The sequence below is a fragment of the Podarcis cretensis genome, assembly GCF_951804945.1.
Source record: "Podarcis cretensis genome assembly, chromosome: 6".
NCBI classification, from domain to species: Eukaryota; Metazoa; Chordata; class Lepidosauria; order Squamata; family Lacertidae; genus Podarcis; species Podarcis cretensis.
The window spans coordinates 27374466-27391272 of NC_137175.1; the positions used below are offsets into that span (position 1 = coordinate 27374466).

At 42.3% G+C, this 16807-nt stretch overlaps 1 protein-coding gene across 17 annotated transcripts in view; it reads left to right on the plus strand.

Annotated features, from left to right (window-relative positions):
* PTPRT (protein tyrosine phosphatase receptor type T) overlaps positions 1-16807 on the plus strand; it is a 619839-nt gene that overhangs the window by 433374 nt on the left and 169658 nt on the right. For all 17 annotated transcript variants that reach the window (XM_079978848.1, XM_079978862.1, XM_079978850.1 and 14 more), the window contains exons 8-9: positions 6954-7250; positions 7555-7664. In XM_079978848.1, coding sequence (XP_079834974.1) covers positions 6954-7250; positions 7555-7664 — 407 coding nt within the window. The remainder of the gene's footprint in view (positions 1-6953; positions 7251-7554; positions 7665-16807) is intronic.

Consider the following 16807-nt stretch of genomic DNA (forward strand, 5'->3'; position numbering starts at 1 on the left):
CTCTTTGATTAATTGCTTTACATGCTTATTCTGTTGTGCTTTGTGCAGTATTACAGGAACCATGGGGTTGGAAAAGCTATCAGTCTCTGCATGAGAAACCTGCACTCATTTTAACTGAAGCATGTGGATTTAAATATTGTTTAGTTACATTTGGGCAGATGCTCGGAATGACACTTTTGAAGAAATAGCAACCTTTGCTTCAAACAAAACAGGATTCTTAATTCCGTGAGCCTAGTCTGCACAAACTGGGTTGTGATTCAAGCCGCCCCCCCCCCCCCCGCTTGGGGATAAGAAAGACACAAGGACACAGTAAATAATAATAATAATAATAATAATAATAATAATAATAATAATAATAATAATTTATTATTTATACCCCGCCCATCTGGCTGGGCCTCCCCAGCCACTCTGGGCGGCTTCCATGGAAACCAAAAATACAATAAAATATCACACATTAAAAACTTCCCTGAACAGGGCTGCCTTAAGATGTCTTCTGAATGTCAGGTAGATATTTATCGCTTTGAGATCTGATGGGAGGGCGTTCCACAGGGCGGGCGCCACTACCGAGAAGGCCCTCTGCCTGGTTCCCTGTAACTTGGCCTCTCACAGTGAGGGAACCGCCAGAAGGCCCTCGGAGCTGGACCTCAGAGTCCGGGCAGAACGATGGGGGAGGAGACGCTCCTTCAGGTATACTGGACCGAGGCCGTTTAGGGCTTTAAAGGTCAGCACCAACACTTTGAATTGTGCTCGGAAACGTACTGGGAGCCAATGTAGGTCTTTCAAGACCGGTGTTATATGGTCTCGGCAGTTAATAAGGTTAATGGGCTAGAAGAGGCCACAACTTTATTGATTATAGCATGTGAGAGGTATTGGCTTAGGTATTGGATAGACAGCAGAGCTTGACTCCACCCCCTCAGGGAGGGGTGAGTCTAACAAGGGTTAACCACCAGTAGGGGGAGCCTGGTGATGCAAATACAACTGTAAGCTCTCCCCTGATGTCACTGGGGGTCATGCCATGGCCCCCAGCCACAGCAGGGCATTGGACAGTATCCACGACTGCCGGATTCCTTTAACAGAATACCCATAAAGTGAAAGGGTAGGCGATGGCCACACCCTGCCCTTCCATACACCAGCAACATATTCCAATGCCTAACCGCCACACACTCTCACCTCAAAATCAGCCCCACTTCAAAAGTAATGCTAACACTGGGGAAATGGCAAGGCACACACACACACACACACACACACACACACACACACAGAATCATCTACCCAAGGGCAAAAAACACACACAGCCACGCCACCAAACCAGCTGGAGCTGGTCACGAACACCCGCTTTGTAAGCCGCTGTTGCCTCCTGGAGCTTCCTTCTGCCTGCAAAAGAGCGAACGACAAAGTCCTGTCCTAAAGTCTTGACCTGTTGAAACACGGCAGCACAATGAGGGGAAAGAGCTGCCGTGGCCGCATTTGAGCGGCTAAACCCCACCCCCGAGCTTCCCTACAATTGGAAGACTAACTGGGGAGCGTGGCACAGCAGCAATGACTGCAAGCAGGGGCTGGAACACCCCCTGCGAAGCACGGGAGCGGCTCCAGATCACAACCCCTCCCCTCCGGGAAGTGGAGAGGCTTTGTAAACAACCCAGGCTCAAAGTCCTAGAAGACTCGCACACAACCTTGTCCTTGACAGCCTTGAACATCCAGGTGAAGGGAGACCTGGCTACTGCTGTCAGGACCAAATAGCTTTGAGTAGGTGGAGTGTACAGGCCCCAAAGTATGTCAGTTCCAGATCTCACTTACCATAGTAGTCTCGATATTCAAGTCTAGAAAAGCACTCTTTCACAACCGAAGGGTGGCCATGCAATATATAAGCAATTTTAAAAATGGGGGTTCCACAATTTAAAACTCACCCTCTCAGGTTGTCAGCCACCTGAATTTGGTGGTACCCGAGGAAAGCCTCATCTGCTAACCTAAGTTCCTAGACAGGTGGATGTGGGAACAGGTGTTTTTTTTCAGGTAACAAAGTCTCAGGCAGGTAGGGTGGTCCTAATGCTTGTATTCTCTTTACCCTCCTTGTGATTTAAGCTGGGTTGCAGTACATTTCCACACTTGCTTCCTTGTGAATAGTCCAAATGCCTATTCCCATAGGCAGGCCTTATTTAGTTATCCTTTTTGAATACAGCTGTTGGATATTCTAGAGCAGAGATGGGGAACGTGGCTTTCCAGATATTGTTAAACTGTAGCTCCCATCAGCACCAGCCAGCTGGGCACTATAGTTTGTTAAGGGTGTTAAGAGTTGCTAGGACACCCCTCACAGGCACAATTCCCAGCACCTCTAACAAAGAATGGTTCACAGGATTCTCTGGGAGAAGCCATGGCTGGTGAAGCAGTATAAGAAGTGTGTTAAATGTGTGGTGTGGTTGCTAATTTTTAAGTCAGTCTTAAAAGCCTCTCTCTCTCTCTTGAAACACTTCCTCTTAAAAGCTGCTATCTTAGCATTGGTTATTTTAGTATTGACAGTTATGTTGGTTGGGTTGTAATTTATATTGATATTTGTAAACCATTCCAGCTCGCCTAGGTTTTTAAGATTGCTAGCATCATTGTTGTTGTCATGTTTATTTTATATGGGTCATATTCAACTGTCCAGTTCTGGTAGCAAAAGCAAGTGCATGGGGCTTCTCCTCTCACACATTCCTTTCAACTCCACCAAATCTGCTCTGGAGAGTTAGGAGAACCCTTAAAAGAGAGGGAAGGGAGAGGAAAGAGGAGTTCATTCTGGTGGGGAGGCAGAAAGGCTTCCACTGATGGAACAATCTCCTTAGTGCTATGTTGAATTTTACCTTATCCAGGGCCGTCTTACCCATAGGCGCTAGGGGTACGGGGCACCCAGGCGCTGGGCTCTCAGAGGTGCCAGGCCAAGAGTTCAGGACCCGAGAGTTGAGTCCAGGGAAGAGCCCTCCTGTCGATCGGAGTGCCGCAGCAGGCTCTTCTGCTGCGGGCGGCTCTGCGCTGCGAGTTGGGGGGCAACCGAGCTGAAGTGGCCGGCCAACTCTGCCCTCCTGCATGCCTGGACCTGGGCAACTGGGGGGGGGGGGGGCGCTGGGCGGATCTTTGCACCCTAATGCCGCATATGCTTATGACAGCCCTGACCCTGTCTGTACTGTTTTATAATGTTATGAGTTGTTCTGGCTTTGGCCCAGAAGTGCAGCACACAAGATACTTTAAAAATAAAAATAAATTAAACGCTTCTTTAAATAGCAGCACACCGGGCCTGTTTTCCCATCCATGCAAGATAAAATTATTTTGCATATTTAGAATGTTGAGCCAAATTTGTATTTGTTAAAACGGGCTTCAAAATAAATGTGACTATATTGAAGCTTTTTTAAAAAATAAAATAAATGGTCATCTATTTCATAGATAGAAACAGCACACCAGCTGCTCAACAAATCTATTCCTTGTTCATGAGCAGAAGTAAAAACAATGTTTTGCTTGTTCTCTTCTGCAACAATTTTTAGATTTTCTTCTTCATGTCGCATGTGGTTTTTAGGACAGATGTCTACAGGTTTCCTTAGGGTTTTTTTGTGTTTTGTTATTATTATTTTTATAAAAAATAAAATATCTTTCTTATATATTTTTCTTCTACAAATTAATACAAGGAGAATATAGAATTAGCAGGCAATATAATTTTATAGCACCTTGAAATATTTTTTATTTAACAAAATGTATATACCACCTGGTTGCAGCAACACCTCAAAGAGGTTTAGAAAAAGAAACTCTTTAAAATTATCAGTAAAAACAGTTAAAAGTGGGCATTTAAAAACATTCAAAACTCATTAAACTTATACAATAAGCTAAAGTCAGATTTAAACACATGTAACTTCTACATGTCCGGATAGGTATGCTTTAACAAAAATGCTTTAAGTAGGTGCCAAAAAGAGTACAGTGATGGCACCAGCCTGGTGTCAGTAGAAGAGTTATGAGAAACAGAGGAATTATGAGTGGAAATTATATATAATCTATCACTATGTTATGCAGGTCCATATGTGCTCTCATGGTGAACAGTGGGTGAATACAGTATTTGAGTTTTACTGTACACACTATTGAAATGCACACAGTAATATTGTATATTATTGCATTCATAATAATGTACCACCACTGACATCTGCAAGGGATGAAGGTAACAAGACCCTTCCTGTGATGATTTAAGCTGGTCACAAGCCAGCTCTCTCAGGAAGAACTGGGTGGCAAGAGCTGCCCTGACTTCCTAACCTAGATGTTGCCACTGGATACAATTTGGGGATGAAGAGTGCTGCTGGGAAGGGACTGGTCCTCTGAAGTGCAACACAGCCACAAACTACCATGAACACTGGCATGTGCTGGAATTTGCTTTCTCTTCTTCTCTCCCATTCCTTTTTCCTCATGTGCCAAGGATCTTTAGATTGTGAGCCTGAGGAACAGGTGCATCTTACTTTTGTAAGCTGCCTTGAGATCCTTTCAAGAACAACACACACTTTAATGTTCAAAAAGTTAAGATATGCACAAATGGGCTGTTGGGGTGATACGGCGAAAGCTTGCATGCTCTCTTTCTAATAGAAGACAGAAACAACAGGTAATGCAATTCAAAGCATGTTAGAAATAAGCCGCTTATAATTAGAATTAGAAGAGGAGAGCGCAAAATATGGTCTGAAGCGCAACATCAAAAAAACTAAGATCATGGCCACTGGTCCCATCACCTCCTGGCAAATAGAAGGGGCAAATAGAAATGGAGGCAGTGAGAGATTTTACTTTCTTGGGCTCCATGATCACTGCAGATGGTGACAGCAGCCATGAAATTAAAAGACCCCTGCTTCTGGGGAGAAAAGCGATGACAAACCTAGACAGCATCTTAAAAAGGAGACATCACCTTGCCGACAAAGGTCCACATAGTTCAAGCTATGGTTTTCTCAGTAGTGATGTATGGAAGAGAGAGCTGGACTATAAAGAAGGCTGATCGCCAAAGAATTGATGCTTTGGAATTATGGTGCTGGAGGGTGGCACTGTGGGTTAAACCACAGAGCCTAGGATTTGCCGATCGGAAGGTTGGCGGTTCGAATCCCTGTGATGGGGTGAGCTCCCGTTGCTCGGTCCTTGCTCCTGCCAACCTTGCAGTTTGAAAGCATGCCAGTGCAAGTAGATATATAGGTACCACTCCGGCAGGAAGGTAAACGGCGTTTCCGTGAGCTGCTCTGGTTCGCCAGAAGTGGTTTAGTCATGCTGGCCACATGCCACGGAAGCTGTACACCGGCTCCTTCGGCCAATAAAGCGAGATGAGCGCCGCAACCCCAGAGTCGGTCACAACTGGACCTAATGGTCAGGGGTCCCTTTACCTTTACTAGGAGACTCTTGAGAGTCCCATGGACTGCAAAAAGATCAAACCTATCCATTCTGATGGAAATCAGCCCTGAGTTCTCACTGGAAGAACAGATCCTGAATCTGAGGCTCCAATACTTTAGCCACCTCATGAGAAGAGAAGACTCCCTGGAAAAAAACCCTGATGCTGGGAAAGATTGAGGGCACTAGGAGAAGAGGATGACAGAGGACAAGATGGTTGGACAGTGTTCTTGAAGCTACCAACATGAGTTTGACCAAACTGCGGGAGGCAGTAGAAGCATGAGTGCCTGGCGTGCTCTGGTCCTTGGGGTCACGAAGAGTCAGACACGACTAAACGACTAAACAACAGCATATTTTTGGGGGGCAAGAGAGTGGGGCTCTAAGTTGTAGCTTTTTTAGCTTATATGTAAATCGGGCACTATTTGGGCTGAATGTGTGTTGGTTCTTCTACAGATCTCACTTCCAGTGATGGCAGTCAGGCATGGAGCAAATCCAGTGGAGATAATCCTTAACACACACACATAAACAGCATTTATCTTCTGTACGGGGCTTCAGTTGCTACAAAGCAAGCTCCATTTGTTGATCTTATGAAAGGAATCCCATATATCGTTGGCTTTCTGTTCACCACATGAACATGCATTGTGGCTTGGATGCATAATGAGGCAGCAAATCTGAGTAAATTATGACCAGGTTACATTTTGCAGAGGTCACAGAAAGCCAAAGAGAATGCAATTTTGTCTCCTTGTAATTACTTTTCTCTTCTAAATTACCTCCATACAAGAACGGTGGCTGAAAAGCACCAGGACATCTATTTAAATGAGTTCAGTAGCCCTGTTAGTGTACACCAAACATTCTTAATGCACGTTAGTGCTGGAAGGAAACTGTTTACCTAATCCAAACAACAAGATGTTATAAGAACTGAAGAAGATTCACTGTGCTTAATTTGTCTGCAGATAGTATGTCTGCATAGGCTTCATGGAATGAGTCAAGCAACACATTACATGGTCACTGTCATTTGTTCAAAGCATTTTGCACACACTGTTGTAGAGACCATAGGAGTGTTGTGAAGTTAAAAATACATTTCTGGTATTAAACGTTTTCTGCATCTTCATACTAGTGATATTAGTTACTGGTCATGGTGCAGGTATGAAATTTTGCTTTATGCTAGTATTGTTTTATTACACATTGTTTGCTTTTCATTATTTTGTACACTGCTTTGAGATTTTTGTACATTAAACTGTTTTATAATATGAATTCATGATTCCCCTGAGAGACCCAAGGCATTTTGATCCCTGACAAAGAAATTCAAATGGCAACTTCTGTGGTACGAAAATATAATAAGTGACATTATTGACCATTCGTTGACCCAGGCAATTCTATCCTATGAGTCCTTCAGCTTTTCTTCCCTATGATTAATTGTCTCTGACCAAAGTAACTGAGTTTTTCATCACGTACTTAAATAGAACAACTCTTATTTATTTAAGTAAACTTAATGTATTTCTACCAGCAAACTTAACATATGAGAAGAGAGAAAGGTGCACCTGTTGGATGCCTACTTACCTAAAGACCATGTGCTTGCTCCACAGATCCTGTACATGGTCCACAGAATGTGGAGGTTGTTGACATCCGATCTCGGCAGCTAACCTTGCAGTGGGAGCCCTTTGGATATGCTGTGACTCGTTGCCACAGCTATAACCTGACAGTCCATTACCAGTATGTGTTCAACCAGCAGAAATATGAGGCGGAGGAACTAATTCAGACATCATCACACTATACTTTGCGGGGACTGCGACCATTCATGACTATCCGACTGAGGTTGGCTCTTTCAAACCCAGAGGGCAAGATGGAGAGTGAAGAGCTGGTAGTTCAAACTGAGGAGGATGGTAAGGAAAAAAGAAAGCGCTAATGACTTAAAATGTTAAAGTAGTTGAAAACACAAGTTGTGACTATCAGTGTGCACACGTGCGCACACATAGACAGCCACAAAATGCAAGGAAGGCAATAATAAAAATAATAAATAAAAATAAAAATAAAAATTTATATCACAATCTTGTAACTATCCTGAATGCCCTATTTAAGTAGATGACCTGAGCATTTCTGAATACTCCTTTCTTGTGGGTTTAAATTTTAGAAGAAGAAGCTATAAGTATTGTAAACAATAACTGCTTTTTCTCATGTCTTTCCTAGTTCCTGGACCTGTTCCCCTTGAATCGATTCAGGGTGGACCTTTTGAGGAGAAGATCTACGTTCAGTGGAAGCCACCAAATGAGACTAATGGGATAATTACACTGTATGAGGTAAGGAGAATTGATTGTTAGATGATGCAAGATGCACTTCTACCTGTGGTGAATGTGACGTAGATGCCTTTTAGGTGCTGGCTGTGTGTCCCAAGGCCTGTACCTGGTGTTGGGAAGAAAAATCTATGAAAAATACTGCAGACTAAAACTCTGGAATAGAAGAGACCTAGGGGCTGCCTTATTTCCAGGTATAATTAGCACTACATGAGTAGTTTTACTGCATTGCATGTGCAAGTGCATTTATACTTAAATTTGTGCGGTTGATATTGTCTCATGTCCACCAGTTGGTGGTCATCTTCTGATATGGGTTCATAGATAATGGCATCCACCTTGCACCTTCTCTGTGCCGTGTCTGGCATTTCCTATATGACAATGTATTTGTTAATAACTGCTGGGAATCTTAGGGCCTGCAGACCGCATCAAGTCATTTTACTTCTCACTGTCATTCCTTTTGTTCTCTAGGGAAAAACAAATACCCTCTTTTCATATGAGTTGAGTTGTTGTTGGTAGAAATCCTTTCTGGGTTGGAAGCAACCCACAGTCCTTACAATATGTACTCTTGGACTGCATACAGATTTCCCTGAGCTTTTCTGTTAAGTGAAATAATAGTCTTTTGGGATCATTATCCACATCATAATGGATAATGGCCATAGCAGAGAACTGGGGTGGTGGGGGTGGAGATGGGGCTGCCCGTGGGCAGGATATCATTATTACTTTAATTTTAATCCACTCTGAGAGTCCTGTGTGCTCAAGAGTGGGGCAATCATTACCAATATAAAATAGAGGAAGTGAAAAATCAGCAGTGTTGACAAGGTAACCAAATGAAGTTCATGAACTCTTGTACAAAACTTAGGTCCTGAACTCTGTATGACGGCAGCAAGGGATTAAATGTGAATACTAAAATTCCATCTAGTTTCCTGCCTATAATTTTCTTGAAAGGCCCATTCGATGCACTGAAAAAATATATTTTAAGGTAGAATACAATCTTGCCTGTTGCGTCTCATTTCAACCACTTCTATGACTGTAGCAATTCTACCGGTTGTCTGTGCTGTAAAAACAGATGGCAGAGGGCTGGCTGTTTGCAGCAAGGTTAATGTGCTGAGCCTCTCACATCTGGAAACATGATTTTCGAAAGTGGTTTGGGTCAAAGTAAGAAATTGAGTTGAATAGTTTCAGCTGAGTCTCTGGTGGATGTTTGCACATGTCACTAAAAGGCTTCCACAATTTGTTCTTCCTCGCAATGTCTGGGCAAAGGAAATCCTCAGCTACATGAGGCATTAGTGTTGAACATTGCAGCTGAGGCACATGGCAGATTGGTACATGGGAAATGGTTTGCAAATGAATTAAGACAATACTGTTTTGTTTCACTGTTTGGCATGACAGGTGTGTTGCAGATCCCAGAACGTGAAGGCAGATAATAAGCTGCACACTGAATCTTACCTCAGTGGAAACTGTTTTTCTGGGAATTTGTATGATCTTGTGAGTTACTATGAAAATAAAAGAGCATCAGTTACAATGAAAAATATAACACCTTGTAATTTTTTAGAGACAGTTTGCCATTTACACTGCCTGCAGGCACAGAACACTGGAAGGATTTTCTCACTCCTGAAGTTACTTATCCGACTGAACAGATATAGAGTGGGGGTGATGCATCATAAAAATCATCTTGGTTGATTCCACATAAAAGTGTTTAATTGATAATGGTCATCATTTATTCATTCAGCTTGTTATAGAGCATCCAGATGAGATGGCTGAGAATGTGCACTGACCACAAAATTGGTTCAGGCTCTATTTCAGATCTGTTGGTCCGCAGTGATTTGGAGATTTTTCCTGTGTGCGTGTGTACACACACACACACACACAATTTTAAAAATAAATCATGCAATTATGGCCAAATTAATAATAAATGAATGAACAAGAAACTTCCCACACTGCAAATAAATAAGTTAGAAAGAATCCACCACTAGGAAACAAGAAATTGATAATTAAAGCCATGTTGTGGCTGCAAGGCGAAGAAATCTGTGGTTTAACAACTGTGAATGTGTGGAGAGGAAATTCACCTCTTACTGGATTTCAGGTGGGGGAGTAAGGGACCTAGGTCACCATGAAACTCATCTCCCCTCCATTTCCCCCTTTGCTTTGCCCTTCAGTCCCAGGCATGACATTACTGATATCACCTATTTAAGGAGGCATTTCCTGTTTCCTGGCGGTCTCTTTAATTACTTCTTTTTATTTTATTTTTAGGGTAATTGCATAGCTGCATAATTATGATTATAAATTGGTGTTGTTGGTTTTTTAAAAAAACGAGCAATTAAATAGTACACTGTAGGGTCATGGTGGTGACCCTACAGTGTGCAGAGTTGTGTCCTTAATGAATGAGCATTTCTTTTCCCCTGGCACTTACACTTACCTAGAAGTAAATCCTACTGAAAACTACCTTCTAAATATATATGCTTAGGATAAAGCTGTATTGGGCAGATTTTCATGTGGTGTGGTGAAGTGAAGTGGTCACTCCCATGAAGTTCGTTCATCATTTGACAACCAGGAGAAGCAAAATACATCAGAATGGAAGATTTGGAAGAGGGGAAGCTACTGCTGATATTTATCAAGAATACTGTCATTTGGGGCAGGCAAGGGAACCAAGACTGAAATACCCCCAATATTTTAGCTGTTAGATGCTAGTGGAACCATAAAGTCCATGACCCACAAAAGCTGGTGGCTTGTTCTTTCCACGACTGGTCCTTTCATTAGGCAGAATGATGCAGGCATCTATCATGATGGGTACTGGTTGTTGGGGGGGGGGGCAGGTGTGTAGCTCTCTCTGCTCCCTTGGTCATTTTTCTTGATTCCCTGACCTATGTTGGAACAGAGATATGTGTGCGCTGTGTGCACTGTGCCTCTTAAGCCGGGGACAAGGATATCTAAGGAAGTGTCTCACCCACTTCTCAGATACAGAACTGCTGAAAATATCATACGCCCCAGAGTTGCACTCTGCTTTGTTGTTTTTGGAGTATGTGTGGATGATTTTATTGTTTTCTTTAAAAGAGTTTGTTGAGTGGATTTTATAATTTTTAGAACTTTTGTTTGTGTGTTCTGTTCTGTTTTTATTTTGTATACCACTTTGATGGTCTTATGTTGTCAAACAGTCTATAAATTTGTATAATAATAATCTAACCTGCTGTCTCATAACTGATGTTGACATAAGATTCAGCTCTCAGTTTAGTTTGACTTCCGTAAATTGAGTGAGGACTACCTTCTCCTTTGCCTCAGGCAGTAAAATGCCTTGTGATAGCCTTGAGTCTTTCTGGCAAAAGTTGGAATGCTATGCTTACCTAGACAGACTGCCACCATAACATCTGTCCCAGTGCTTCAAATACAAGCTGTCTTGGCCAGTAGTTTTAGTTTGCAAGTTATTATATCCTTGTCATAATGTTGATTCATTCAGTCAATCAATAACAACGGCTGACCTTACAGACTCTATACATTGGTACCTCGGGTTAAGTACTTAATTCGTTCCGGAGGTCCATTCTTAACCCGAAACTGTTCTTAACCTGAAGCACCACTTTAGCTAATGCGGCCTCCTGCTGCTGCCGTGCCGCCGCTGCACGATTTCTGTTCTCATCCTGAAGCAAAGTTCTTAACCTGAAGCACTATTTCTGGGTTAGCGGAGTCTGTAACCTGAAGCGTATGTAACCTGAAGCGTATGTAACCTGAGGTACCACTGTACATCCAGATACTGTATAGCTAAATAGAGCCATGAGTGCCCGAAGGGACCAAAAAGCCATCAACGTAAACCCACCCTTCAAGGAGATCATCATGTTAACAACCTGCAGATCTAAAAGCCTAACTATCTTCACACCCCTAATAAGACTTCTTAGGATATAGAACACTGTTATGGTTAGCACATGCAGACCAACGGTGAGAAGGGAGTTGCCAGCATCAACCTCCAAGCCGAAGTAAAGTCATGATAACTTTAGTCAGATACGGGAAAGCTTTGGCCCTCCAGATGTTACTGAACTACAACTCCTATCACCCCTGGCCATTGATCATAGATGCTGGGTTTGATTGGAGTTGTAGTTCAGCAACATTTGGAGGGCCAAAGGTTCCTTGCACCTGACTTTAGTTCATAAATAACTACCTCAAAGTGTAAAACACTTTATACTTCCAATGTCCCCGATGAGACTTTTATGACTCCCTTGCTGCAGTGTGGTGTATTCTTCACACAAACACTATTTGCAGTGTTTAATAAATCAAAACTACAGACTTGCTGATTAAGAAAGTGGTTTTAAAATGTTGAGTTCCACTTTTTCCAGTGATTCATTGAATCCAGGCAGAAAGGGGTTATAACACACATCACACAGAATGTACACCCTCAGAACGCAGACAGAAACTATTCCAAAGTGGCAGGTAGCTAACTATTCAAGGCAGGCAGGCAGATAATTGTGGATGTGATGACTAGAGGATGTTGAGCAGACGGAGACATGGGTTACAAGAAAAAAGAGAGATCACAGTTGCATTTTAAAATCAGTCAGGAAAGAAAACTGATAGGTGACAGAGCTAAAGAGAGACACTTGATGTAGCAATGTGGAATGATTGCAGGCATGCCTGAGCAAATGTTCAAACTATGTATCCGATAGGCAGCGTAGCTTTTGCAAATAAATAAATGTTTAAAATGGTGCAGAATGGATACTTTAAGTCTGATCCTTTAAGCATCTGCAATGGTGGTGGGGCAAAGACACAAGCTCTGAACCCCAGCAGAGTGATGTATTAGGAAAGGTGTATGTGTGTGTGTGTGTTGAGAAACATTATATGGATGCTCCGTTAAGTCCATTTCCTATCTAGATGTGAATGGCAGACCTAATACAGTTCATTAAGGTTTCTCTATTTTTCTGAAAGCTTCCCTCCTATGAGTCAAACGTTCAAAATGCCTAAGAGGCATCACTCTGAATGATGTAGACTGCATGATGAGGGCACTCCTGCAGCATTAATGTCATTGTCCTGAATTTGTAAATACAATTATGTGGAACTTATTGAAGATGATGATGATATTTACCCTAACCATAAATTTGTAAGCCTCGTAGCCACAGCCGTCTGCATTTCTGTGCCATGTGTCTGTATGTGTGTGTGTGTGTGTGTGTGTGTGTATGTGTATGATGGAGGGAAGTTTTAAAGGGGACACAGATTTTCACAGGTTTTCATGGTATCTTGAGCTGTGTTCTAAGAACTAGTGTTTTTTGTTTTTTGTTTTTTAAAAATCTAAATTTGAAATCCTTTTTTTTAAAGTCACCGTGACAATCTGGAGTAATGCAAGCATTCTTCTGTCCATCTTTCCCAGAATACCTAGTTAGCAGAAGAGAAGAGGCAATTAAGGCAAGCAGGTAGGAGTGGAATTAGGGTATCAGTAATACAGTTGACAAAAAGAGGGTGGGGGTCCAGCACTGGCAGTGGGATCCATAAATCAGGATCTTCTTATGTTCTTATGATGCTACATCAGGGGTAGAGGCATAGGTTGTGCCACAGCTGATGTGTCAGCAGATCATGCTGCCTGCATCCTCTTGTTAACCTTCACACATCCTTAAAGTCCTGTAGTATCACTCAAATGTCATATGAGTGAAGCGAGCTATTGATATGTGACTTTCTCAGTTAATCTAATTGTGTCACACATTTCAAATTATGGTAAATTAAAGATACCATACATGGGGGGGAATGAATTAATTTTTAAGAATCAATTAAGCCTTGGCACTATTTAAACACGTGGTGGTGGTGGGAGGGTAATATGTGCCTATCCTATATCTGAACTTAACCTTCTTTCTGGTTTTCCTTCTTATTGCGTTCATAACAATTCTGCAATTGTAATTAGATGAATCTAGTAGAATGTCTAATGTTTTCAAGGGGAAAGAGTTGGGATTCATTTTAAAGCATTTCTGCTTCTATCTCAGTCAAAATGAGTTTGTAGTTACTGGTATGTATTTTAGCTTGCATTTAAATGCAGGCTTCTAGAATACCTCTGGGATTCATAAAAGCCAGAAAGGATCCCCATCTCCACTTTTGTCCTTCAGGCTAGATGGAATGTGGACTAGATTTCTTGCAGTTCCTTATTTATAAAAAATCCCCACCACCACCACCAGTAGAGAAGAAGAATTGGTTCTTAAGAGTTTATAATCTTCCCAAGAGGCAAATTTGGGGAAATATAAATAATGTTATTTTAAAAACAATACAACATCTCCAACTTTACATTAGGACACCATCACTACTCTAAAATGGAACAAAGACTAGAAAGCATGATATTATTTCTTCAGTCAAACTGCCTTTAATTTGGCTCAATATTCTTCATCCTCAATTTAGCAAATAACACACTTTTTAAAGGGAAAAAGAACTGATTTGGGTGTTGAGCAATTGGCTTAATTGTACGGGGGGGGGGCAGGAAGCAATAGTAATATCAAGGTGATATTCTTCATAGATATGGAGGGAAGGCAAACAAAATCACAATGAAATGGATAGCTGGGCTCCACCAAAATGCAGTCCAGAATCCCACCACCACTACCAAAGTGGTGGAAAATTGGTTTCTACAACAAAGCAATTATCTGATTGCTTCATTATTTGCCTTTCAACAATGTGGTGAACAATCCACATTCTACTGAGCAGAAAGGAAAACTGAGAATCCTCCCAGAGTGAAAAATAAATTTAAAAAATCCCACTTCAGTTTTTGTTTTTTAAAAGCCAGTCCAGGACACACATTCAGTTAAGTGAAGATAGCTTCTCAACAATTGAAATAATAATCCCAGGCCTGTTTCTGTAAGCACCCAGCCATAACTATGGGATGAGAAAGAGGAAAGGGGCTCTGTAGAGCAAATCCTGGAACAAACCCTGAGGAGCATCATAAGGGAACGTGCCTGTCTTTACTTGGGAAATGGTTACCTTATGGGCTCCATAGGCAGAATCAGTTTAAACTGGCTCCACCAAGCTCCAAGTTACCCTCACGCCAGTCCTGGTTCAAGGTAATAGGGAACAAATGATGGGTATTCAGTCCCAAAACAGCTCTAAAATAAACTTATCTGTAAATTCTAAATACTGCAGTAGCTTCAGATGCTGTGTACCATTTACAGCAAAAAGATGAAAGGAGAGAGAGGATTAAAAGCATTATGTGGATCATTTCTTCAGGATATTTAGAATCTGGCAGATTCCAGAGTGATCTCTCCTGTTACTGATGCATTGTGGAATTCTGCATACTAGGTTTGTTAACCTCCTTCTGGAAACATTTTGCTGCTTCTCCAAATTGTCTTGGCTTCCTCCAGTTCAGGAGTATGGCCAAAAGCTCTTCTTATCCATTTTTTTTTTAATTGAATTGCTGAAGCAGTGCAAAGTGAAACTAATCTGGATTGTACCACTGTAGACTGGAGGTGGGCAAGTGCATGACTGAATGTTCTGCCTACTAAAAAGTTATATGCTCACAGAAAGGAAAACGTCAGGGGGAAATGTTCTCGATTCACTGTCTCCCCGGCATAGAGATGGATGAACCCACTGAAGTCTGGCCCATTTGAGTTCTACATAGGGATGGGGAGGTACATAAAATTCTGCAAGAAATATGATTAAAAGCACATTGAGACAGTCTGAAGGCTAAAGCACTGCCCTTTTAAAAAACCCTTTCTAAAGACTACCAAAATAATGTCACCTAAAGATGTCACCCCAGCCTGGAGTAATTACTGTCATACCCTTTGAGTTAGAGCAGGCATAGGCAAACTTGGCCCTTCAGATGTTTTGAGACTACAATTCCCATCATCCCTGACCACTGGTCCTTTTAGCTAGAGATGATGGGAGTTGTAGTCCCAAAACATCTGGACAGCCGAATTTGCCTATGCCTGAGTTAGTGTGATAGTACTTGTATGGTGGCAGGGGCAGGGCAGAGTGGGGGCAGTGGCAGAGCTTATGCCCGTGCTGCCCAGGGCAGGCGCACTCCCGAGGGTGCTGGGGCACCCTGCCCTCCCAGGCACGGGATAGCTCAGGGGTGGAGAAAGGGGGTGGGGGTGGGGCGGATGGCCCCGGTTGTCTTCGCTGAGGGGGGTGACATTTAGCGCACCGCCCGCCTGCGACTCCCAAGCCTCCCCCAGCTGTCAAAACTATGGCTCGGGGTAGGCTTGGGAGTCGCAGGTGGGTGGCATGCCAAATGTCACCCCCCCCCTCAACAAAGACACCTGGGGCAGTCCGCCCCCACAACCCCTGCTTCCTCCGCCCCTGAGTGGGGGTGGGGATGTTATATTCAACAGGAAAGTCACCTGACTTTGGAAAATCAGACAAAGCGCCACCTTAAGAGCAAGGCACAGTGTGATGTCAGGCCCAGGTGCAGCAATCTGAGGCAACCAGACAGGCACCAAGGTGACTTTGCTGTTGTTGTACACCCTTAATTTCTAACACACTTGAAACATGGGCCCATATTTAAGAGCATTTTTTGGTTGCGCTTTTTCTACATGCATTCCTGCAGTACTGTAAAACAATTTACAGATGAGGTATTCTCTGTGCTTTTCCAAGGAGCCTATTTTTTTAAAAGAAAAAAAAAACTTATACAGTTCACAGGAAGCGCTGGCACAGCAAGTTGTATGTGTATTATAGCAAAATATTCTTAGCCCCAAGGACTGAGAGGGGTACAGTACAGGAGATTGAATAACCTCTAGATGCTTTAATCTTATCAAAGCAATTTCTATAGTTGTCATTTTATGTGCTATTAAACTGAACAATGCTGTTCTCCAATAAAGCCATTTGAAATAACAGCTCATTAAAATTGCTTCTCTAATATATAGCTTTCTAATTAATGTCAATGGGTTACAGAGCTTGGGAAGCAGAATTGACTATAATGTTTGGGAAGTAGGTAAAATAAAAAATAATATATATTTTATCACTAATGACCTTTTAGTAAACCTAATGAAATCTTTAATGGTCTGTATACATCACAGTAGAGCTCACGGTTGCTTTGTTATCCACTTCATTTTCCCACTTTACGTTTACGTTGCTCCATTTAGCTTTATTTATAGCCAATGAATAAAACACCATTTTCAGGGAAGCATGAGTAAAACGGCAAGAACCCAGAAAATACAGTGGATTATGAACAATACACTGTGGTCCCAGTTTGGGGGGAAAGAAGGCAGTTA